Source organism: Crinia signifera, chromosome 19 (assembly GCF_055691185.1).
Source record: "Crinia signifera chromosome 19, ASM5569118v1, whole genome shotgun sequence".
Classification (NCBI taxonomy): domain Eukaryota; kingdom Metazoa; phylum Chordata; class Amphibia; order Anura; family Myobatrachidae; genus Crinia; species Crinia signifera.
In genome coordinates this window covers 140,594,276-140,619,310 of record NC_139226.1, presented here as the reverse complement: position 1 = coordinate 140,619,310, position 25,035 = coordinate 140,594,276, and the positions used below count along the sequence as shown (strand labels likewise).

The 25,035-nt window shown below is 49.3% G+C and overlaps 1 protein-coding gene across 1 annotated transcript; it reads left to right on the top strand.

The window, feature by feature from the left end:
- Nucleotides 1–96: 96 nt before the first annotated feature.
- On the top strand, nucleotides 97–25,035 carry VPS26B (VPS26 retromer complex component B). Its single transcript, XM_083163538.1, has 6 exons — nucleotides 97–442; nucleotides 12,761–12,917; nucleotides 13,363–13,527; nucleotides 15,319–15,494; nucleotides 16,554–16,696; nucleotides 22,988–25,035. Exons 1-6 carry the CDS (start codon nucleotides 220–222, stop codon nucleotides 23,132–23,134), a joined length of 1,011 nt encoding a protein of 336 aa, XP_083019664.1. The 5' UTR covers nucleotides 97–219; the 3' UTR covers nucleotides 23,135–25,035.

Sequence of the window (25,035 nt, the reverse complement as noted above, 5' to 3'; positions counted from 1 at the left end):
GACTGCCACGGAACGGCGCATGCGCAGTTACATCGGCGTCAGGGCGGCCGTGCTGTGCCTGGCAGGCGGACCACTCTGCGCCTGCGCAGGTTCTGCAGCGTTCCCCTGGCCGAGCTCCGCGCCTGCGCAGTGTGTGCGGCACCCAGAGCAGCGGAGACCGGGAGACTCGGTGCCGCCTGATACCGGGCCTGAGGCTCCGCATCCCCCCTCGCCTGAGCCATGAGCTTCTTCGGGTTCGGGCCGGCCGCGGAGCTGGACATCGCGCTGACCGATGCGGAGAGCCGCCGTCGGGTGGAGCACAAGACGGAGGATGGCAAGAAGGAGAAATACTTCCTATTCTATGACGGGGAGACCGTGTCCGGCCGGGTCACTGTCAGCCTGCGCAGCCCGGGCAAGCGGCTGGAGCACCAGGGCCTTAAGATCGAGTTCATTGGCCAGATCGGTAAGATGGGGTCGCCCGACGGCCCAGGGCGGGTGGGGCCAGTGCCCCTGGTGGGCGGGGCAAGAGCTAGGCGCCACTACAAATCCCAGCCAGGATGACAGAGCCTAGGATGCACTACAAGTCCCAGCCAGCATGACAGATCCTAGGATGCACTACAAGTCCCAGCCAGCATGACAGATCCTAGGATGCACTACAAGTCCCAGCCAGCATGACAGGGCATAGGGTGCAATACAAGTCCCAGCCAGCATGACAGGGCATAGCGTGCACTACAAGTCCCAGCCAGCATGACAGGGCATAGGGTGCAATACAAGTCCCAGCCAGCATGACAGGGCATAGCGTGCACTACAAGTCCCAGCCAGCATGACAGGGCATAGCGTGCACTACAAGTCCCAGCCAGCATGACAGGCATAGAGTGCACTACAAGTCCCAGCCAGCATGACAGGGCATAGCGTGCACTACAAGTCCCAGCCAGCATGACAGGGCATAGCGTGCACTACAAGTCCCAGCCAGCATGACAGGGCATAGCGTGCACTACAAGTCCCAACCAGCATGACAGGGCATAGCGTGCACTACAAGTCCCAGCCAGCATGACAGGGCATAGGGTGCAATACAAGTCCTAGCCAGCATAACAGGGCATAGCGTGCACTACAAGTCCCAGCCAGCATGACCGTGCATAGGGTGCACTACAAATCCAAGCCAGCATGACAGGGCATAAAGTGCACTACAAGTCCCAGCCAGCATGACAGGGCATAGGGTGCAATACAAGTCCCAGCCAGCATGACAGTGCATAGGGTGCACTACAAGTACCAGCCAGCATGACAGATCCTAGGATGCACTACAAGTCCCAGCCAGCATGATAGGGCATAGAGTGCACTACAAGTCCCAGCCAGCATGACAGGGCATAGGGTGCACTACAAGTCCCAGCCAGCATGACAGGGCATAGGGTGCACTACAAGTCCTAGCCAGCATGACAGGGCATAGGGTGCACTACAAGTCCCAGCCAGCATGACAGGGAATAGGGTGCACTACAAGTCCCAGCCAGCATGACAGGGCATAGGGTGCACTACAAGTCCCAGCCAGCATGACAGGGCATAGTGTGCACTACAAGTCCCAGCCAGCATGACAGGGCATAGAGTGCACTACAAGTCCCAGCCAGCATGACAGAGCCTAGGATGCACTACAAGTCCCAGCCAGCATGTTCTATGTTGGCTACAAGGAGTGCTCCACCCCGGACACAGTGCTGCTTATCATCTTCTGTCTGATTAGCCTGTGCCTCGGTCTGTACGTTGATGTAGGCCAGTATCTGTATGACATCACTAATATAGTGATGTCATCCCGCTCTATCCTGGTTATGAGTGAGAGGGAAGTATCTCTGTAAGTGATGTCACACGCTGTACATTCTGTGTAGACCATCCCAGTCGGCATTCATAATGTCATCATGATATCATGTCAACAAAACCATATCTGGTTTGGGTACTTCTTTACTTTCACGGCGCCAGCATGGCGCCGCGCGTCAGAGTCCCTTTGCGGGGCTCGCTTCGCTCGCCCACGCTGCGGGCTCGGTGGCTCGCTACGCTATTTAAAATCAACTCCATGCCAACATGGATAGTGGAGGTATGAACTATCCATGTTGGCATGGCGTTAACTTCGTTTATTTTACTTAGTTTGTGGCGAGTGTAACCCGGAAGTGGCGCGGCGCCATGCTGGCGCCGTGAAAGTAAAGAAGTACCCTGGTTTGTCTTCCTAGCATTGTCTTCCCTGCCATACCACAGCTGACCCTCCCATACTGAAGGCTAACCTGAATGTCGGCATTTCACTTTGTGTTTATTATCAACATTCCGAGGATGCCGACATGTTGACATTGTGACAGACTTCTCTGTTATACATGTGAGTGTGGGGGCCACGCGTGAATCCTGAGGACAGATGGGGAATCTTCTGTAGACTGATGGACTTGTAGCAGCAGGTGCTCAGTCTGGTGTGGCCCTAAGGAACGGTGGAGTTAGAGGCCGCCATATTGGCAGTAATCTGTGAGTATGGCGGAGTCTCGATGCCCCAGTATAATAGCTGGCTGTACCGTCACCAGGGCGTCAGATAGAGAAGCTGCAGGGAATGATGCTGTTGTCGTGCGCTGCAGGCTGCGCTGAGTAATGGTTCCTAACAGTGGGAATTAGTCATCTCCAGCGATCTGGCGCCGGCCGCCGTGTAGGCACCTCTCTTTCTGTCAGGTCCTGAGCTGCATCTCTGGGGCCTGTGCAGTCATGGAGGACAGCGGCCATGTGGCGAGCGGTATTGCCCCCTGATATGTAGTATAACACTGATCACAGTGTACCCCGTACTGTCTTACTGCACACGTGTGATATCACACAGTGGCCCCCTGACATGTAGTATAACACTGATCACAGTGTACCCCGTACTGTCTTACTGCACACGTATGATGTCACACAGTGGCCCCCTGACATGTAATATGATATGGTCTGATCACTGTGTACCCCATACTCTCGCTGCACACGTGTGATGTCACACAGCGGCCCCTGACATGTAGTATAACACTGATCACCATGTACCCCGTACTGTCTTACTGCACACGTGTGATGTCACACAGCGGCCCCCTGACATGTAGTATAACACTGATCACCATGTACCCCGTACTCTCTTACTGCACATGTGTGATATCACACAGCAGCCCCCTGACATGTAGTATAACACTGATCACCATGTACCCCGTACTCTCTTACTGCACACGTTTGATGTCACACAGCGGCCCCTGACATGTAATATAACACTGATCACCATGTACTCCGTACTGTCTTACTGCACACGTGTGATGTCACACAGCGGCCCCCTGACATGTAGTATAACACTGATCACTGTGTACCCTGTACTCTCTTACTGCACACGTGTGATGTCACACAGCGGCCCCTGACATGTAATATAACACTGATCACCATGTACTCCGTACTCTCGTACTGCACACGTGTGATGTCACACAGCGGCCCCTGACATGTAGTATAACACTGATCACCATGTACCCCGTACTCTCTTACTGCACACGTGTGATGTCACACAGCGGCCCCTGACATGTAATATAACACTGATCACCATGTACCCCGTACTCTCTTACTGCACACGTGTGATGTCACACAGTGGCCCCTGACATGTAGTATAACACTGATCACCATGTACCCCGTACTGTCTTACTGCACACGTGTGATGTCACACAGCTGCCCCCTGACATGTAATATAACACTGATCACCATGTACCCCGTACTCTCTTACTGCACACGTGTGATGTCACACAGCTGCCCCCTGACATGTAGTATAACACTGATCACTGTGTACCCCGTACACTCTCACTGCACACCTGTGATGTCACACGGCGGCCCCCTGACATGTAGTATAACACTGATCACTGTGTACCCCGTACTCTCTTACTGCACACGTGTGATGTCACACAGCGGCCCCTGACATGTAATATAACACTGATCACCAAGTACCCCGTACTCTCTTACTGCACACGTGTGATGTCACACAGCGGCCCCTGACATGTAGTATAACACTGATCACAGTGTACCCCGTACTGTCTTACTGCACACGTGTGATGTCACACAGTGGCCCCTGACATGTAGTATAACACTGATCACCATTTACCCCGTACTGTCTTACTGCACACGTGTGATGTCACACAGCGGCCCCTGACATGTAGTATAACACCGATCACCATGTACCCCGTACTCTCTTACTGCACACGTGTGATGTCACACAGCTGCCCCCTGACATGTAGTATAACACTGATCACTGTGTACCCCGTACACTCTCACTGCACACCTGTGATGTCACACGGCGGCCCCCTGACATGTAATATAACACTGATCACTGTGTACCCCGTACTCTCTTACTGCACACGTGTGATGTCACACAGCGGCCCCTGACATGTAATATAACACTGATCACCAAGTACCCCATACTCTCTTACTGCACACGTGTGATGTCACACAGCGGCCCCTGACATGTAGTATAACACTGATCACAGTGTACCCCGTACTGTCTTACTGCACACGTGTGATGTCACACAGCGGCCCCTGACATGTAGTATAACACCGATCACCATGTACCCCGTACTGTCTTACTGCACACGTGTGATGTCACACAGCGGCCCCTGACATGTAATATAACACTGATCACCATGTACCCCGTACTCTCTTACTGCACACGTGTGATGTCACACAGCGGCCCCTGACATGTAGTATAACACTGATCACCATTTACCCCGTACTCTCTTACTGCACACGTGTGATGTCACACAGCTGCCCCCTGACATGTAGTATAACACTGATCACAGTGTACCCTGTACTCTCTTGCTGCACACGTGTGATGTCCACAGCGGCCCCTGACATGTAGTATAACACTGATCACCATGTACCCCGTACTGTCTTACTGCACATGTGTGATGTCACACAGTGGCCCCTGACATGTAGTATAACACTGATCACTGTGTACCCCATACTCTCTTGCTGCACACGTGTGATGTCACACAGCGGCCCCCTGACATGTAGTATAACACTGATCACTGTGTACCCCGTACTCTCTTAGTGCACACGTGTGATGTCACACAGCGGCCCCTGACATGTAATATAACACTGATCACCATGTACCCCGTACTCTCTTACTGCACACGTGTGATGTCACACAGTGGCCCCTGACATGTAGTGTACACTGATCTCTTTGTACCCTGTACTCTCTCACTGCACACGTGTAATATCACACAGTGGCCCCTGACATATAGTATAACACTGATCACAGTGTACCCCGTACTCTCTCACTGCACACGTGTAATATCACACAGTGGCTCCCTGACATAATATGATACGGTCTGATCACTGTGTACCCCATACTCTCGCTGCACACGTGTGATGTCACACAGCGGCCCCCTGACATGTAGTATAACACTGATCTCTTTGTACCCTGTACTCTCACTGCACACGTGTAATATCACACAGTGGCCCCCTGACATGTAATATGATATGGTCTGATCAGTGTGTACCCCATACTCTCGCTGCACACGTGTGATGTCACACAGTGGCCCCTGACATGTAGTATAGCACGTTCTGATCACCATGTACCCCGTACTGTCTCACTGCACATGTGTGATCTCCCACAACGGCCCCCTGACATGTAGTATAGCACGGTCTGTCTGATGCACATCAGTAGAGGAAGAGGGGACGTCACATCTTATTTGTCTGTGGAATTCGCCTGTAGAACAAGTCCCAGATGGGGGGTCCCTGTAAACAGACGGCCTGCTGCAGGAAGCGTCTGTACTTCAAAGCAGCTGTTGGGAATGTCCGTGTTCCTGGGATTTCATTGTATGAGGGATGTACCGCTGCTGGATGCCAGGGCGACACTGGGGGCTTTTACCGGTGCCAGGAATCGCCCACAGAGTCATGCCTGTGTATAGACTGAGGCGGGGGGCTCTCCTGCATGGCCGGATTGGGAATGTTTGTAGAATTGGCCCGACATGGCAGCGCCAGGAGTATAATGTGCCATGTACCAAGGGCAGAGGCACTGTACCGCAGAGATGGAGGAACAAAAATGAAGGGATCGGCAAATGCCTAATACTGCATGCCGGGCGGAGTCCGGGTGTGTACACTGTGTACCTGTGAATTCCGTAAGATGTGCATATCTGCATAGTTCCCATATATCGTGTCTTATGGCCGGAGAATGGGATGGGCTGGTCTGTAATGGTGTCTGAATGCCCGTACGAGAGCCATGCACGCCAACATGTAGATCTGATCTGCACCAGGGGAGTTACACGTATGTACACTGATAATGATGACACTATTATGTGCACTCTCCCGTCATGCTGACAGGTCTGCGTCAGGCGCTCTGTATACAGTTAGTACATTGTGGCATCATCAGGATCTCCTGGCAGTGTAGACGCGGATGGGAGATCTGATGCCGCATTACTGATACTGTGTGTGCCCAGCCAATCACAGCATCAGCTGCCACCAGAGGGTCTCCTCTGCCCAGTGTCTGCTGCTAGAGCCATACCATATACCGTACATTGTATAGGGGGATATATTATTATTGTGCAGGACGGTTTCCCCAGAATGTATGTAGGGGCTCCGCAGCACCTCTTTCAGACACCTGCTGTACTTCCTCTATTTCCGCCATATTGTGAGATTTCCCAAGCTTGTCATTACTGCGCCAGGCCATGGTGACTGGCGCACTCTGCATTATGGTTCCCATGAGTCAGTCGCCCGCGTGGTCTGTATTCTGCATAGGCCATAGTATGGTAATAAAGCTTGGAGATAAAGTACAAACCAATCAGCTTCTAACTGGTACTTTTCAAATATAGCCTGTAACCTGTAAGGCAGAAGCTGATTGACTGGTACTTTATCTCTCTCAGAAGTTTGATAATTACTGCTGAGGAGAATGTGTGCGCTCTGTACAGGAGGAGGATGAGCAAAGTCTGAGCTGATGCAATCAGTTATCAGGTGATATGGTGGCAGCGAGTTCCTATCGTGTGAATGTAGTTTGGACCACATGACTATTGGAACATACCATGTGACAGTGGCAGCCGCAAGGTCCATGGAACACCATTTTACTATCCACGCCACCGACGGTTGCCTTTAGTAACCAGGTAGCGAGCCACCAGGAGCAACCATCAACCTGATACCAAATGTGCGCAAAAGATAATACATTCCCTACATCACCTGATCCCAAATGCGTGCAACAAATAATACATTCCCCTATGTCACCTGATCCCAAATGTGTGTGACAGATAATACATTCCCTACATCACCTGATCCCAAATGTGTGTGACAGATAATACATTCCCTACATCACCTGATCCCAAATGCGTGCAACAAATAATACATTCCCTTATGTCACCTGATCCCAAATGTGTGTGGCAGATAATACATTCCCCTATGTCACCTGATCCCAAATGTGTGTGACAGATAATACATTCCCCTATGTCACCTGATCCCAAATGTGTGTGACAGATAATACATTCCCCTATGTCACCTGATCCCAAATGTGTGTGACAGATAATACATTCCCTACATCACCTGATCCCAAATGCGTGCAACAAATAATACATTCCCTTGTGTCACCTGATCCCAAATGTGTGTGACAGATAATACATTCCCCTATGTCACCTGATCCCAAATGTGTGTGACAGATAATACATTCCCCTATGTCACCTGATCCCAAATGTGTGTGACAGATAATACATTCCCTACATCACCTGATCCCAAATGCGTGCAACAAATAATACATTCCCTTATGTCACCTGATCCCAAATGTGTGTGACAGATAATACATTCCCCTATGTCACCTGATCCCAAATGTGTGTGACAGATAATACATTCCCCTACGTCACCTGATCCCAAATGTGTGCGGCAGATAATAACATCGACTATGTCACCTGATCCCAAATGTGTGCGACAGATAATACATTCCCCTACGTCACCTGATCCCAAATGTGTGTGACAGATAACAACATCCCCTATGTCACCTGATCCCAAATGTGTGCGACAGATAATAACATCCCCTATGTCACCTGATCCCAAATGTGTGCAACAGATAATAACATATCCTACGTCACCTGATCCCAAATGCGTGCGACAGATAATAACATCCCCTATGTCACCTGATCCCAAATGTGTGCGCCAGATAATTCATTCCCCATATCACCTGATCCCAAATGTGTGTGATAGATAATACATTCCCTTATGTCACCTGATCCCAAATGTGTGTGACAGATAATACATTCCCCTATATCACCTGATCCCAAATGTGTGTGACAGATAATACATTCCCTACATCACCTGATCCCAAATGAGTGCGACAGATAATACATTCCCCTATGTCACCTGATCCCAAATGTATGCAACAGATAATACATTCCCCTATGTCACCTAATCCCAAATGAGTGCGACAGATAAAACATTCCCTACATCACCTGATCCCAAATGAGTGCGACAGATAATACATTCCCTACGTCACCTGATCCCAAATGTGTGCGACAGATACTATATTCCCCTATGTCACCTGATCCCAAATGTGTGCAACAGATAATACATTCCCTACGTCACCTGATCCCAAGTGTGTGCGACAGATAATAACATTCCCTGTCACCTGATCCCAAATGTTTGCAACAGATAATACATTCCCCTATGTCACCTAATCCCAAATGAGTGCGACAGATAATACATTCCCTACATCACCTGATCCCAAATGAGTGCGACAGATAATACATTCCCTACGTCACCTGATCCCAAATGTGTGCGACAGATACTATATTCCCCTATGTCACCTGATCCCAAATGTATGCAACAGATAATACATTCCCCTATGTCACCTAATCCCAAATGAGTGCGACAGATAATACATTCCCTACATCACCTGATCCCAAATGAGTGCGACAGATAATACATTCCCTACGTCACCTGATCCCAAATGTGTGCGACAGATACTATATTCCCCTATGTCACCTGATCCCAAATGTGTGCAACAGATAATACATTCCCTACGTCACCTGATCCCAAGTGTGTGCGACAGATAATAACATTCCCTGTCACCTGATCCCAAATGTTTGCAACAGATAATACATTCCCCTATGTCACCTGATCCCAAATGTGTGCGACAGATAACAATATCCCCTGTCACCTGATCCCAAATGTGTGCAACAAATAATACATTCCACTCATGTCCACTGATCCCAAATGTGTGTGACAGATAATAACATGCCCTATGTCACCTAAGCAAATAATGTGAAGACTGCAATGGAGAGAGGGATCTATTCAGATCCCTTGCATGTGTGGTCACATATAGGAGAAGTGACTGATTTACATTTTTTGCTCTTGACTTTATTCTCTGTTCAGTCACTTGCTGTCATTAGCACAATGTATGCAATCAGGTATGTTATGGTAAGATGGTTATACGTATTGTGTATTCCCAGTCCTGCTGGTAGGGACTCTTCCCAAGAGCTCTCATCAGGACTCTTTGCATACTGGACATTGATATGATGATCCCTACTGTAGATTTACATAACCAGCCTTAGTATATGATTCCAGTTTACAGAGAACAGAGGTGGAATGCGTAAGGTTACTCTTGGATTATACATAACCAGCCTTAGTATATGTTTACAGAGAACAGAGGTGAAACACGTGAGGTTACTCTTGGATTATACATAACCAGCCTTAGTATATGTTAACAGAGGTGAAACGCGTGAGGTTACTCTTGGATTATACATAACCAGCCTTAGTATATGTTTACAGAGAACAGAGGTGAAACGCGTGCGGTTACTCTTGGATTATACATTACCAGCCTTAGTATATGTTTACAGAGAACAGAGGTGAAATGCGTGAGGTTACACTTTGATTATACATTACCAGCCTTAGTATATGTTTCCAGTTTACAGAGAACAGAGGTGAAACACGTGAGGTTGCTCTTGGATTATACATAACCAGCCTTAGTATATGTTTACAGAGAACAGAGGTGAAACGCATGAGGTTACTCTTGGATTATACATAACCAGCCTTAGTATATGTTTACAGAGAACAGAGGTGAAACACGTGAGGTTACTCTTGGATTATACATACCCAGCCTTAGTATATGTTAACAGAGGTGAAATGCGTGAGGTTACTCTTGGATTATACATAACCAGCCTTAGTATATGTTTACAGAGAACAGAGGTGAAACGCGTGCGGTTACTCTTGGATTATGCATTACCAGCCTTAGTATATGTTTACAGAGAACAGAGGTGAAATGCGTGAGGTTACACTTTGATTATACATTACCAGCCTTAGTATATGTTTCCAGTTTACAGAGAACAGAGGTGAAACACGTGAGGTTGCTCTTGGATTATACATAACCAGCCTTAGTATATGTTTACAGAGAACAGAGGTGAAACGCATGAGGTTACTCTTGGATTATACATAACCAGCCTTAGTATATGTTTACAGAGAACAGAGGTGAAACGCATGAGGTTACTCTTGGATTATACATAACCAGTCTTAGTATATGTTTCCAGTTTACAGAGAACAGAGGTGAAGCACGTGAGGTTACTCTTGGATTATACATAACCAGCCTTAGTATATGTTTACAGAGAACAGAGGTGAAACGCATAAGGTTACTCTTGGATTATACATAACCAGCCTTAGTATATGTTTACAGAGAACAGAGGTGAAACACGTGAGGTTACTCTTGGATTATACATAACCAGCCTTAGTATATGTTAACAGAGGTGAAACGCATGAGGTTACTCTTGGATTATACATAACCAGCCTTAGTATATGTTTACAGAGAACAGAGGTGAAACGCGTGCGGTTACTCTTGGATTATACATTACCAGCCTTAGTATATGTTTACAGAGAACAGAGGTGAAATGCGTGAGGTTACACTTTGATTATACATTACCAGCCTTAGTATATATTTCCAGTTTACAGAGAACAGAGGTGAAATGCATAAGGTTACTCTTGGATTATACATAACCAGCCTTAGTATATGTTTACAGAGAACAGAGGTGAAACACGTGAGGTTACTCTTGGATTATACATAACCAGCCTTAGTATATGTTAACATAGGTGAAACGCGTGAGGTTACTCTTGGATTATACATAACCAGCCTTAGTATATGTTTACAGAGATCAGAGGTGGAATGCGTAAGGTTACTCTTGGATTATACATAACCAGCCTTAGTATATGTTTCCAGTTTACAGAGAACAGAGGTAAAACGCGTGCGGTTACGCTTGGATTATACATAACCAGCCTTAGTATATGTTTACAGAGAACAGAGGTGAAACGCATGAGGTTACTCTTGGATTATACATAACCAGCCTTAGTATATGTTTCCAGTTTACAGAGAACAGAGGTGGAATGCATGAGGTTACTCTTGGGTTATACATAACCAACCTTAGTGTATGTTTCCAGTTTACAGAGAACAGAGGTGAAGCACGTGAGGTTGCTCTTGGATTATACATAACCAGCCTTAGTATATGTTTACAGAGAACAGAGGTGGAATGCGTAAGGTTACTCTTGGATTATACATAACCAGCCTTAGTATATGTTTCCAGTTTACAGAGAACAGAGGTAAAACACGGGCGGTTACGCTTGGATTATACATAACCAGCCTTAGTATATGTTTACAGAGAACAGAGGTGAAACGCATGAGGTTACTCTTGGATTATACATAACCAGCCTTAGTATATGTTTCCAGTTTACAGAGAACAGAGGTGAAGCACGTGAGGTTACTCTTGGATTATACATAACCAGCCTTAGTATATGTTTACATAGAACAGAGGTGAAACGCATGAGGTTACTCTTGGATTATACATAACCAGCCTTAGTATATGTTTCCAGTTTACAGAGAACAGAGGTGGAATGCATGAGGTTACTCTTGGGTTATACATAACCAACCTTAGTGTATGTTTCCAGTTTACAGAGAACAGAGGTGAAGCACGTGAGGTTGCTCTTGGATTATACATAACCAGCCTTAGTATATGTTTACAGAGAACAGAGGTGGAATGCGTAAGGTTACTCTTGGATTATACATAACCAGCCTTAGTATATGTTTCCAGTTTACAGAGAACAGAGGTAAAACACGGGCGGTTACGCTTGGATTATACATAACCAGCCTTAGTATATGTTTACAGAGAACAGAGGTGAAACGCATGAGGTTACTCTTGGATTATACATAACCAGCCTTAGTATATGTTTCCAGTTTACAGAGAACAGAGGTGAAGCACGTGAGGTTACTCTTGGATTATACATAACCAGCCTTAGTATATGTTTACATAGAACAGAGGTGAAACGCATGAGGTTACTCTTGGATTATACATTACCAGCCTTAGTATATGTTTCCAGTTTACAGAGAACAGAGGTGGAACGCGTGAGGTTACTCTTTGATTAGTGTTCCTACTAGGAACCAAACGGGGCAGGGCGCTGGAGGGCCGCCGCGTCACTGAAGGGGGCGTGCCCGGGCCGCCGTGTCACTGAAGGGGGCGTGCCCGGCCATAACTACGTCCCCGAGCTGCCAGGAAAGCGATGTGCACCGCAATCTATGGTGGCGCTTGGCTTCACCGGTGCACTCCGGTGGGCAGGCAGCAGGTTGTTTTAGTGGGGCACTGCTAGAGGGGCAGGGCGCATTCTGCCCTTTAAAAATCGGGCAGGGCGCAGCGCCCCGCTAAAACAGCCTAGCGGGAACACTATTGGATTATACATAACCAGCCTTAGTATCTGTTTACAGAGAACAGAGGTGAAACGCGTGCGGTTACTCTCGGATTATACAGAACTTGTCTTGTGTTTCTCTCTGCAGAGCTGTACTATGACCGGGGGAATCACCACGAGTTTGTCTCCTTGGTGAAGGACCTGGCTCGCCCCGGAGAGATCTCGCAGTCCCAGAGTTTCGACTTTGAGTTCACCCATGTGGAAAAGCCGTACGAATCCTACACCGGGCAGAATGTGAAGTTACGGTGCGTGTCCTGTTACTGGCGCTCCATACCGGATATTTCATGTCACACAGGGGTAGGTGTATGTAGCAGTGATAAGGGAGGAGAAGTGCCCATGGCAACCAATCAGCTGCTCTGTATCATTTTTTTTTATTATGCTAATTATACATGTTACTTCAGTGCTGATTGGTTGTTATGGGCCTCTTCTCCTCCCTTATCACTGCTCCATACATCTGCCCCACAGTTCTGATCTGACCCCTGTTGCTGTCTCATTTTGGGTATGGGAGGTTTTTACTGACAGTGGATCATCCCCACTCCACTCATAGTATATGCATGTAGGGAATAATGGTATCGCTGTATAGAGGCCTGACACTTTATTATCTGCTATATCCAGTTGTGTGTGTTCTGCTTTTGTACATGGGGTATAAGGATGTAACAAGTCCCCGTCCCCTCCCTTGTGTCTGTGCAGGTATTTCTTACGTGCCACCCTCAGCCGCCGCCTCAATGATGTGGGCAAGGAGATGGATATAGTGGTCCATACGCTCAGTACCTACCCCGAGCTCAACTCCTCCATCAAGATGGAAGTGGGGATTGAAGACTGCCTGCACATCGAATTCGAGTACAACAAGTCCAAGTAGGTTGATCGGGCAAAAAGCCAGGAGCCAAGGTTCCCGTCATGTGACCGTAGACCTGGTCATGGGCTGGGCCAGTCTGCTTCGGCGTTCCGTGTTACCTATTAGGTTCCAGTGACCTGATTTGCTGAATATTCGGGTTATTTCTCAGGATTGGCTGGTGCATACCGGGATCCGGGGGTCCAGAGTATTATGTATCACACAGGCGCAACAAAGGGAACATACATCTGTAGCAATATTGTTTTGTCCTACAATAGAATGTATCACACTAAATGGTACAGCTAGAGGTAGGTAAACCGTCGACACTGATGATGTCGGCAGGGGATTTGTGATGCATTACTTGTGATGTTATTTAAAGCATTTTAACTGTTGGCTAAATAAGATGATGCTTTACTGTCCAGTATAATTCCGGCATGGTTTAAGAAAAAAGGTGCAGTCATTACTTTCACATTTCCCAGACCACCTAGCTGGTGCACAGGTGTAGTCATTACTTACGGTCACATGGCCCAGACCCCCTAGCTGGTGCACAGGTGCAGTCATTACTAGTTGTCACATTTCCCAGACCCCCTAGCTGGTGCACAGGTGCAGTCATTACTAGTTGTCACATTTCCCAGACCACCTAGCTGGTGCACAGGAGTAGTCATTACTGTATGTCACATTTCCCAGACCACCTAGCTGGGGCACAGGTGCAGTCATTACTTTCACATTTCCCAGACCACTTAGCTGGTGCACAGGTGTAGTCATTACTTACGGTCACATGGCCCAGACCCCCTAGCTGGTGCACAAGTGTAGTCATACTCTATGTCACATTTCCAAGACCACCTAGCTGGTGCACAGGTGCAGTCATTACTGTCACATTTCCCAGACCGCCTAGCTGGTGCACAGGTGCAATCATTACTATATGTCACATTTCCCAGACCACTTAGCTGGTGCACAGGTGTAGTCATTACTTATGGTCACATTTCCCAGACCACTTAGCTGGTGCACAGGTGCAGTCATTACTATATCTTACATTTCCCAGACCACCTAGCTGGGGCACAGGTGCAGTCATTACTATGCCACATTTTCAGACCCCCTAGCTGGTGCACAGGTGCAGTCATTACCTACGGTCGCATTTCCCAGACCCCCTAGCTGGTGCACAGGTGCAGTCATTACTATGTCACATTTTCAGACCCTCTAGCTGGTGCACAGGTGTAATTATTGTGAACTGTTGCATTCCTAGACCAATTAGCTGGTGCACAGGTGCAGTCATTACTATGTCACATTTCCCAGACCAATTAGCTGGTGCACAGGTGCAGTCATTACTAATTTTACATTTTTAATAGTGCTGTATTAATTCCTAACCAACGCATTCTACAGATCCACAGGTGGCCTTTTGTCACCAATTATCGCTTGTCCTTCGGTACGGACCATTCTGCAGGGTTGAGCTTGGAGGCACCGGGCTGTATCCATCCGAGAACGCAGTGGCGATTGGTGCTACTCTGGTAGTCACAGGATATAAGCAGGTGCCGTCGTTTTCACCTGGTTATTGCATAAAGGATAAATCTTTCCCATACATTAAATCAGGTTTCTTCAGTTCTCCATCTGTGCACTACATGTATTATGCTGAAGTGCAGTCAGACATCTGCCAACATTTCCAATTCTTTTCTGATTATGTTCCTCTAGTGCCAGCTCTGAGAGCTATCGCCGGCCACACTGTCCGCACCTCATCACCCACAATATACCCGGGTCCATGAAACATCCACAGCCAGCTAAAGGTTGTCACAATGGGTTCTCTCTCTGCTTTGTAACAGGTATCACCTCAAAGATGTCATCGTTGGGAAGATTTACTTCCTCCTGGTACGGATCAAGATCAAACACATGGAGATCGATATCATTAAACGAGAAACCACAGGGACCGGGCCAAATGTTTACCACGAAAATGACACCATTGCCAAGTACGAGATCATGGACGGAGCCCCCGTGAGAGGTCAGGAGGGAGAACGACGCTGGGTTTATATTTCATCATTTATAGGATAATACTCATTGTTCTGGTAGCTTGTTAGTCTGTATTCCGAAGCACCAGCATCCGATTCGCTCACTGCTGGCTTAGTACAGACTCAGTTATGGCTTCATGATGGGTCTGTATTACAGGACAGTGGTAGGAGTGGAGACCATGACAGCCGTTACATGCAAAGTAATGCTTGGATATTTCTATATGTTCAGTGACGTCACTGAGTGCGCAGCATATCCATTCGCTAGGAACCAGTGACATCACTGAGAATGCAGCCTATCCATTTGCTAGGAACCAGTGACATCACTGAGAATGCAGCCTATCCATTCACTAGGAACCAGTGACATCACTGAGAATGCAGCCTATCCATTCGCTAGGAACCAGTGACCTCACTGAGAATGCAGCCTATCCATTCACTAGGAAGCAGTGACATCACTGAGAGTGCAGCAGCCTCTCCAGTCACTAGGAACCAGTGACATCACAGAGAGTGTAGCCTCTCCAGTCCCTAGGAACCAGTGACATCACTGAGAGTGCAGCCTCTCCAGTCCCTAGGAACCAGTGACATCACTGAGAGTGCAGCCTATCCATTCACTAGGAAGCAGTGACATCACTGAGAGTGCAGCAGCCTCTCCAGTCACTAGGAAGCAGTGACATCACTGAGAGTGCGGCCTATCCAGTCACTATGAGCCAGTGACATCACTAAGAGTGCAGCCTATCCAGTCACTAAGAGCCAGTGACATCACTGAGAGTGCAGCCTATCCAGTCACTAGGAACCAGTGACATCACTGAGAGTGCAGCCTATCTAGTCACTAGGAACCAGTGATGTCACTGAGAGTGCAGTCTCTCCAGTGACTAGTGACATCACTGAGAATGCAGCCTATCCAGTCACTATATATACTGAATTATTAATAATGACTGAGTACAGCTGATCAGTGTGGCCCTATGAGGGATGACTGGTTACTACAAGGAATGTGTACTTTCTATACTGTACAGAAGTGCAGCTGATGGGAATGTCCTGTATAATGTTTCCTGCAGGTGAATCCATCCCAATCCGGCTGTTCCTTGCAGGATATGAGCTGACGCCGACTATGAGGGATATCAACAAGAAGTTCAGTGTGCGCTATTACCTCAATCTAGTACTCATAGACGAGGAGGAGAGGCGCTACTTCAAACAGCAGGTGAGCCATGGGCTGAGCCCCCTGTACCCCTCTATATGCAGTGTGCCAGTGAGGACAGGGCTGTATGTGACAGGGGCAGTAACATGATGTGAGGAGGGGAATGGGGGCAGCAGGAAGCCACAGTCTGAGAGTTATATAGTGGGAGGAGCAGGGTCCCCAGCAGCACAGAGTATATCAGGAGATGAGTGATGTGTCAGTGAGTCCAGGACTGCATGTGACAGGGGCAGTAACATGATGTGAGGAGGGGAATGGGGGCAGCAGGAAGCCACAGACTGAGAGTTATATAGTGGGAGGAGCAGGGTCCCCAGCAGCACAGAGTATATCAGGAGGTGAGTGATGTGTCAGTGAGGACAGGGCTGCATGTGACAGGGCAGTGACATGATGTGAGGAGGGGAATGGGGGCAGCAGGAAGCCACAGTCTGAGAGTTATATAGTGGGAGGAGCAGGGTCCCCAGCAGCACAGAGTATATCAGGAGATGAGTGATGTGTCAGTGAGTCCAGGACTGCATGTGACAGGGGCAGTAACATGATGTGAGGAGGGGAATGGGGGCAGCAGGAAGCCACAGACTGAGAGTTATATAGTGGGAGGAGCAGGGTCCCCAGCAGCACAGAGTATATCAGGAGGTGAGTGATGTGTCAGTGAGGACAGGGCTGCATGTGACAGGGGCAGAGACATGATGTGAGGAGGGGAATGGGGGCAGCAGAAAGCCACAGACTGGGAGTTATATAGTGGGAGGAGCAGGGTCCCCAGCAGCACAGAGTATATCAGGAGATGAGGGATGTGTCAGTGAGGACAGGGCTGCATGTGACAGGGACAGTGACATGATGTGAGGAGAGGAATGGAGGCAGCAGGAAGACTCAGACTGAGAGTTATATAGTGGGAGGAGCAGGGTCCCCAGCAGCACAGAGTATATAAGGAGATGAGTGATGTGTCAGCGAGGACAGGGCTGCATGTGACAGGGGCAGTGACATGATGTGAGGAGGGGAATGGAGGCAGCAGGAAGCCACAGACTGAGAGTTATACAGTGTGAGGATCAGGGTCCCCAGCAGCACAGAGTATATCAGGAGATGAGTGATGTGTCAGTGAGGACAGGGCTGTATGTGACAGGGGCAGTAACATGATGTGAGGAGGGGAATGGGGGCAGCAGGAAGCCACAGTCTGAGAGTTATATAGTGGGAGGAGCAGGGTCCCCAGCAGCACAGAGTATATCAGGAGGTGAGTGATGTGTCAGTGAGTCCAGGACTGCATGTGACAGGGGCAGTAACATGATGTGAGGAGGGGAATGGGGGCAGCAGGAAGCCACAGACTGAGAGTTATATAGTGGGAGGTGCAGGGTCCCCAGCAGCACAGAGTATATCAGGAGGTGAGTGATGTGTCAGTGAGGACAGGGCTGCATGTGACAGGGGAGTGACATGATGTGAGGAGGGGAATGGGGGCAGCAGGAAGCCACAGACTGAGAGTTATATAGTGGGAGGAGCAGGGTCCCCAGCAGCACAGAGTATATCAGGAGATGAGTGATGTGTCAGTGAGTCCAGGACTGCATGTGACAGGGGCAGTAACATGATGTGAGGAGGGGAATGGGGGCAGCAGGAAGCCACAGACTGAGAGTTATATAGTGGGAGGAGCAGGGTCCCCAGCAGCACAGAGTATATCAGGAGGTGAGTGATGTGTCAGTGAGGACAGGGCTGCATGTGACAGGGGCAGAGACATGATGTGAGGAGGGGAATGGGGGCAGCAGAAAGCCACAGACTGGGAGTTATATAGTGGGAGGAGCAGGGTCCCCAGCAGCACAGAGTATATCAGGAGATGAGGGATGTGTCAGTGAGGACAGGGCTGCATGTGACATGATGTGAGGAGAGGAATGGAGGCAGCAGGAAGACTCAGACTGAGAGTTATACAGTGTGAGGATCAGGGTCCCCAGCAGCACAGAGTATATCAGGAGATGAGTGATGTGTCAGTGAGGACAGGGCTGTATGTGACAGGGGCAGTAACATGATGTGAGGAGGGGAATGGGGGCAGCAGGAAGCCACAGTCTGAGAGTTATATAGTGGGAGGAGCAGGGTCCCCAGCAGCACAGAGTATATCAGGAGATGAGTGATGTGTCAGTGAGGACAGGGCTGCATGTGACAGGGGAGTGACATGATGTGAGGAGGGGAATGGGGGCAGCAGGAAGCCACAGACTGAGAGTTATATAGTGGGAGGAGCAGGGTCCCCCAGCAGCACAGAGTATATCAGGAGATAAGGGATGTGCCAGTGAGGACAGCGCTGTATGTGACAGGGGCAGTGACATGATGTGAGGAGGGGAATGGAGGCAGCAGGAAGCCACAGACTGAGAGTTATATAGTGGGAGGAGCAGGGTCCCCAGCAGCACAGAGTATATCAGGAGATGAATGATGTGTCAGTGAGGACAGGGCTGTATGTGACAGGGGCAGTAACATGATGTGAGGAGGGGAATGGGGGCAGCAGGAAGCCACAGTCTGAGAGTTATATAGTGGGAGGAGCAGGGTCCCCAGCAGCACAGAGTATATCAGGAGATGAGTGATGTGTCAGTGAGGACAGGGCTGTATGTGACAGGGGCAGTAACATGATGTGAGGAGGGGAATGGGGGCAGCAGGAAGCCACAGTCTGAGAGTTATATAGTGGGAGGAGCAGGGTCCCCAGCAGCACAGAGTATATCAGGAGGTGAGTGATGTGTCAGTGAGTCCAGGACTGCATGTGACAGGGGCAGTAACATGATGTGAGGAGGGGAATGGGGGCAGCAGGAAGCCACAGACTGAGAGTTATATAGTGGGAGGTGCAGGGTCCCCAGCAGCACAGAGTATATCAGGAGGTGAGTGATGTGTCAGTGAGGACAGGGCTGCATGTGACAGGGGAGTGACATGATGTGAGGAGGGGAATGGGGGCAGCAGGAAGCCACAGACTGAGAGTTATATAGTGGGAGGAGCAGGGTCCCCAGCAGCACAGAGTATATCAGGAGATGAGTGATGTGTCAGTGAGTCCAGGACTGCATGTGACAGGGGCAGTAACATGATGTGAGGAGGGGAATGGGGGCAGCAGGAAGCCACAGACTGAGAGTTATATAGTGGGAGGAGCAGGGTCCCCAGCAGCACAGAGTATATCAGGAGGTGAGTGATGTGTCAGTGAGGACAGGGCTGCATGTGACAGGGGCAGAGACATGATGTGAGGAGGGGAATGGGGGCAGCAGAAAGCCACAGACTGGGAGTTATATAGTGGGAGGAGCAGGGTCCCCAGCAGCACAGAGTATATCAGGAGATGAGGGATGTGTCAGTGAGGACAGGGCTGCATGTGACATGATGTGAGGAGAGGAATGGAGGCAGCAGGAAGACTCAGACTGAGAGTTATACAGTGTGAGGATCAGGGTCCCCAGCAGCACAGAGTATATCAGGAGATGAGTGATGTGTCAGTGAGGACAGGGCTGTATGTGACAGGGGCAGTAACATGATGTGAGGAGGGGAATGGGGGCAGCAGGAAGCCACAGTCTGAGAGTTATATAGTGGGAGGAGCAGGGTCCCCAGCAGCACAGAGTATATCAGGAGATGAGTGATGTGTCAGTGAGGACAGGGCTGCATGTGACAGGGGAGTGACATGATGTGAGGAGGGGAATGGGGGCAGCAGGAAGCCACAGACTGAGAGTTATATAGTGGGAGGAGCAGGGTCCCCCAGCAGCACAGAGTATATCAGGAGATAAGGGATGTGCCAGTGAGGACAGCGCTGTATGTGACAGGGGCAGTGACATGATGTGAGGAGGGGAATGGAGGCAGCAGGAAGCCACAGACTGAGAGTTATATAGTGGGAGGAGCAGGGTCCCCAGCAGCACAGAGTATATCAGGAGATGAATGATGTGTCAGTGAGGACAGGGCTGTATGTGACAGGGGCAGTAACATGATGTGAGGAGGGGAATGGGGGCAGCAGGAAGCCACAGTCTGAGAGTTATATAGTGGGAGGAGCAGGGTCCCCAGCAGCACAGAGTATATCAGGAGATGAGTGATGTGTCAGTGAGTCCAGGACTGCATGTGACAGGGGCAGTAACATGATGTGAGGAGGGGAATGGGGGCAGCAGGAAGCCACAGACTGAGAGTTATATAGTGGGAGGTGCAGGGTCCCCAGCAGCACAGAGTATATCAGGAGGTGAGTGATGTGTCAGTGAGGACAGGGCTGCATGTGACAGGGGAGTGACATGATGTGAGGAGGGGAATGGGGGCAGCAGGAAGCCACAGACTGAGAGTTATATAGTGGGAGGAGCAGGGTCCCCCAGCAGCACATAGTATATCAGGAGATAAGGGATGTGCCAGTGAGGACAGCGCTGTATGTGACCGGGGCAGTGACATGATGTGAGGAGGGGAATGGGGGCAGCAGGAAGCCACAGACTGAGAGTTATATAGTGGGAGGAGCAGGGTCCCCAGCAGCACAGAGTATATCAGGAGATGAATGATGTGTCAGTGAGGACAGGGCTGCATGTGACAGGGGCAGTGACATGATGTGAGGAGGGGAATGGAGGCAGCAGGAAGCCACAGACTGAGAGTTATATAGTGGGAGGAGCAGGGTCCCCAGCAGCACAGAGTATATCAGGAGATGAGTGATGTGTCAGTGAGGACAGGGCTGCATGTGACAGGGGCAGTGACATGATGTGAGGAGGGGAATGGAGGCAGCAGGAAGCCACAGACTGAGAGTTATATAGTGGGAGGAGCAGGGTCCCCAGCAGCACAGAGTATATCAGGAGATGAGTGATGTGTCAGTGAGGACATGGCTGCATGTGACAGGGGCAGTGACATGATGTGAGGAGGGGAATGAGGGGCAGCAGGAAGCCACAGACTGAGAGTTATATAGTGGGAGGAGCAGCGTCCCCAGCAGCACAGAGTATATCAGGAGATGAGTGATGTGTCAGTGAGGACAGGGCTGCATGTGACAGGGGCAGTGATGTGATGTGAGGAGGGGAATGGAGGCAGCAGGAAGCCACAGACTGAGAGTTATATAGTGAGAGGAGCAGGGTCCCCAGCAGCACAGAGTATATCAGGAGATGAGGGATGTGTCAGTGAGGACAGGGCTGCATGTGACAGGGGCAGTGACATGATGTGAGGAGGGGAATGGGGGCAGCAGGAAGCCACAGACTGAGAGTTATATAGTGGGAGGAGCAGGGTCCCCAGCAGCACAGAGTATATCAGGAGATGAGGGATGTGTCAGTGAGGACAGGGCTGCATGTGACAGGGGCAGTGACATGATGTGAGGAGAGGAATGGGGGCAGCAGGAAGCCACAGACTGAGAGTTATATAGTGGGAGGAGCAGGGTCCCCAGCAGCACAGAGTATATCAGGAGATGAGGGATGTGTCAGTGAGGAGGGAAATAGAGGCAGCAGTAAGCTACACACAGAGCACAGTAGCGATTAGGGGCTTCTGTCACACTGAATCATGAAGACTTGTGTCACTAATTCTCCTGATTACACGGCATGATTACAGAGACTGGATATAACCAGGAGTGTGAGGAAAGCCTTGCACATACATGTGAGGGGTCTCTCTGCCTGTAAATCTTATACACAAAGGTTCCACCTCTTTCCACACTCTGAATATTTGCTATAAGATATATATACAGCTATGACCTAGGCCTGGGGTAGCCAACTCCAGTCCCCGAGAGCTACCAACAGGGCATGTTTTCCAGATCTCCTCACAGAATCACAAGTGAAGTAATTACCTCCACCTGTGGATCACTTACAATGTGTCTGAACAATGAGTGCACCTGTGTGCCTGCGAGGTCAGCTGGAGAATGTGACTGGCAGAGGACTGCCGTTGGCTACCCCTGACCTAGGCCAGTAGATGGCAGTAGAGTCACATTTACAGCATACAACAATAATAAGAAATAAAGGGCCTTATTCTGCTCCGGGGACCGATGTGCATGGGCTACGGCCGGGGGGCATGGGGCGGCAATGGATAGTCACACCCATGGGAATGCCCAGCGTCTCATGGGCGTTCCCATTGTATTCGGGCTGTGACGTCAGTGCCGGGGCAACCAGCTGACATCAGTGCCCGCCCACTTCCTCCTGAGGGTGCACAGAAATCTAAGTGATCTGAGAGTCACTTAGGTTTGGGTGCACGTTCCACATCATTCGATGGTCGCCCGCGTGTCGTTCCCCCCCCCCCCCCCATGCCCATATGCTGTGATCACTGTACTGTGCCCGTCACACTCTCTTTAGCGCTTGTTTTGTGTTGATGACATCGTTACCTCTCTTAAAGCCGACGGTGACGCTACAGCCACTGACCTGATCTCTCCCCTTCCAGGAGGTGGTCTTATGGCGTAAAGGAGACATAGTGAGGAAGAGCATGTCCCACCAGGCTGCCATTGCCTCGCAGCGATTCGAGGGGAGTCACCCAGAGACCCGACCGCAGCACAGCGGAGCTGCCGCCCCAGAACCGGACAACGAGTGACTACTTGTCCAGCAACAGACCATGCCTCCAGTGACTAAATGCACAGAGACTGGAGCTGTCCCAACCCACCTCCTCACCACCTGTGCTAACGTGGACAGTCAGAGGCTCCAGCCTGCCGAGGGACGGCTGTCTGTTCCTGTAGCTGCTACTTGACATTCAGTGATTTGGGGGAAAGGAGCAGGGACTGGCCCCTTTTAGCCCTTTCTGTTCATAGTTTTTATTCTCTCTTTGCCTTTTTATTATCACAGGCAGTCCGGCTATTGGAGCCCATTCACAGTCATGTGACGGAAAGCCTGAGGATCGGCCTCTCGTGCATGGGAAGTGCCCTCTTCACGCTGTGTTTGTACAGTTAGCTACGCCTTCAGCTGTTGGTGTCAGCGCAGAGCCTACTTTGTCCATTCCAAGCACCTCTGATCACTAGGGGCAGCATCACACGCATGATCCCTTCCTTTGTTACAGAGCGTTAGTGGGATATTCTCTGAGTATTGTAACGGGAAAATAGTTCTATATCCTCTACCCCCCACCCCACTACCACGCACCCACCCATATTACATTGGATCTAAAGTTCTCCATAATGGACAGAAATCCAATCCCACTCTCAGAATGCGATTATAACCAACATTACTCCGGCCTCCAGTGCTAGTGATTATGATATAATACAGGGGACAGACCGCTATAGGCACGGATGGCATGTGAGTGATTAGTATTAGATCATGTGTGATTTTAATGTAACACTAGGATGGGGATCAGGATAGGGATCTGATACCTGGGGACATTCGGGTGATCTGTGCTAATAACCACCCGGGCTCAGGGGAGTGATTACTGGTTACTCATCAGTAGCAGTCCTTGTTAATGCTGGTGAAACGCGTTGTTGGACCTGGCCCTGTCTGTTTCACCGTTGAAACGCGCGAGTACAGGTGATGTTCGGCTTTTCTTCCAGTTGTAACCGTTTCACCACCGGGTACGACTTGAGCTAAACCTTACCTGGACATTTAAAGAGCGGACAGAACCAACTCTGTCACCAGCTGCTGCAGCCCAGTTCCTGCTCTTTCCAGCTGTTCCAGAACATATTTATGTGCTTATTCTTTATCCTGCAGCATTCAGGTATCTGGGACCTGTGGCTTGTACAAATATATTCGCTGTAAGTCCTGGTTTATCAGTGGTATGTCCTCAAAGCAACCCTATAAAGACTCCACACACCAGATAGAACAGACGGATTAAAGTCTCATTGTCCCCGCAAGGGGGAGGAGGATGCTCTGTGGGTGCAACCAGTACCAAGGACAGCGCTCCCTGCTGGATCACCAGGAGCTGCGTATCACAGTGTGCTGCATTCTATTGGTCCAGGCGGCGCAGTGGCTGTCCCTTGCCTTTCCTCAGTGATGTCATTTGTTCCAGTGAAATCGATAAGCCGCATTCTCGTGAAAATTGGCGCAACACAATATGACCAACTCCGCTGTGTGTAGGCGACATCAGTATTTTTTTAAGCCATCATATTAAAAAACTATTTTTTTTTTTTTTTGCTTTAATCCCTGAAACGATGTGTTCACAGTATTTCAGTTCTGCAGTATACCAAGCTTAGCCATTTGGTAAACTTCTATATAAGTATATGTATTTATTAGGTGATGTATTCGTAAGAGACTGCACTTTTAACAGATGGGTGTCCTCCGATACCACAATTAGATTGTAAGCTCTTGGGAGCAGGGCGCACAGTGCCTGCGCTGCATGTTGGTAGTGCAATTAAATACCTTTTTATTGTTTCATTTTACACATGGAAGTTCCATGGAGATGGACTTAGAATTGGAATCCATTCCGTTGGCCGTGTTTTCATGTCTAATTTCATTGTGTTTTTAAATGTCTTTTTCATTGTTTTTATTAGTCTCGGATTAAACAATCGCCTCAGA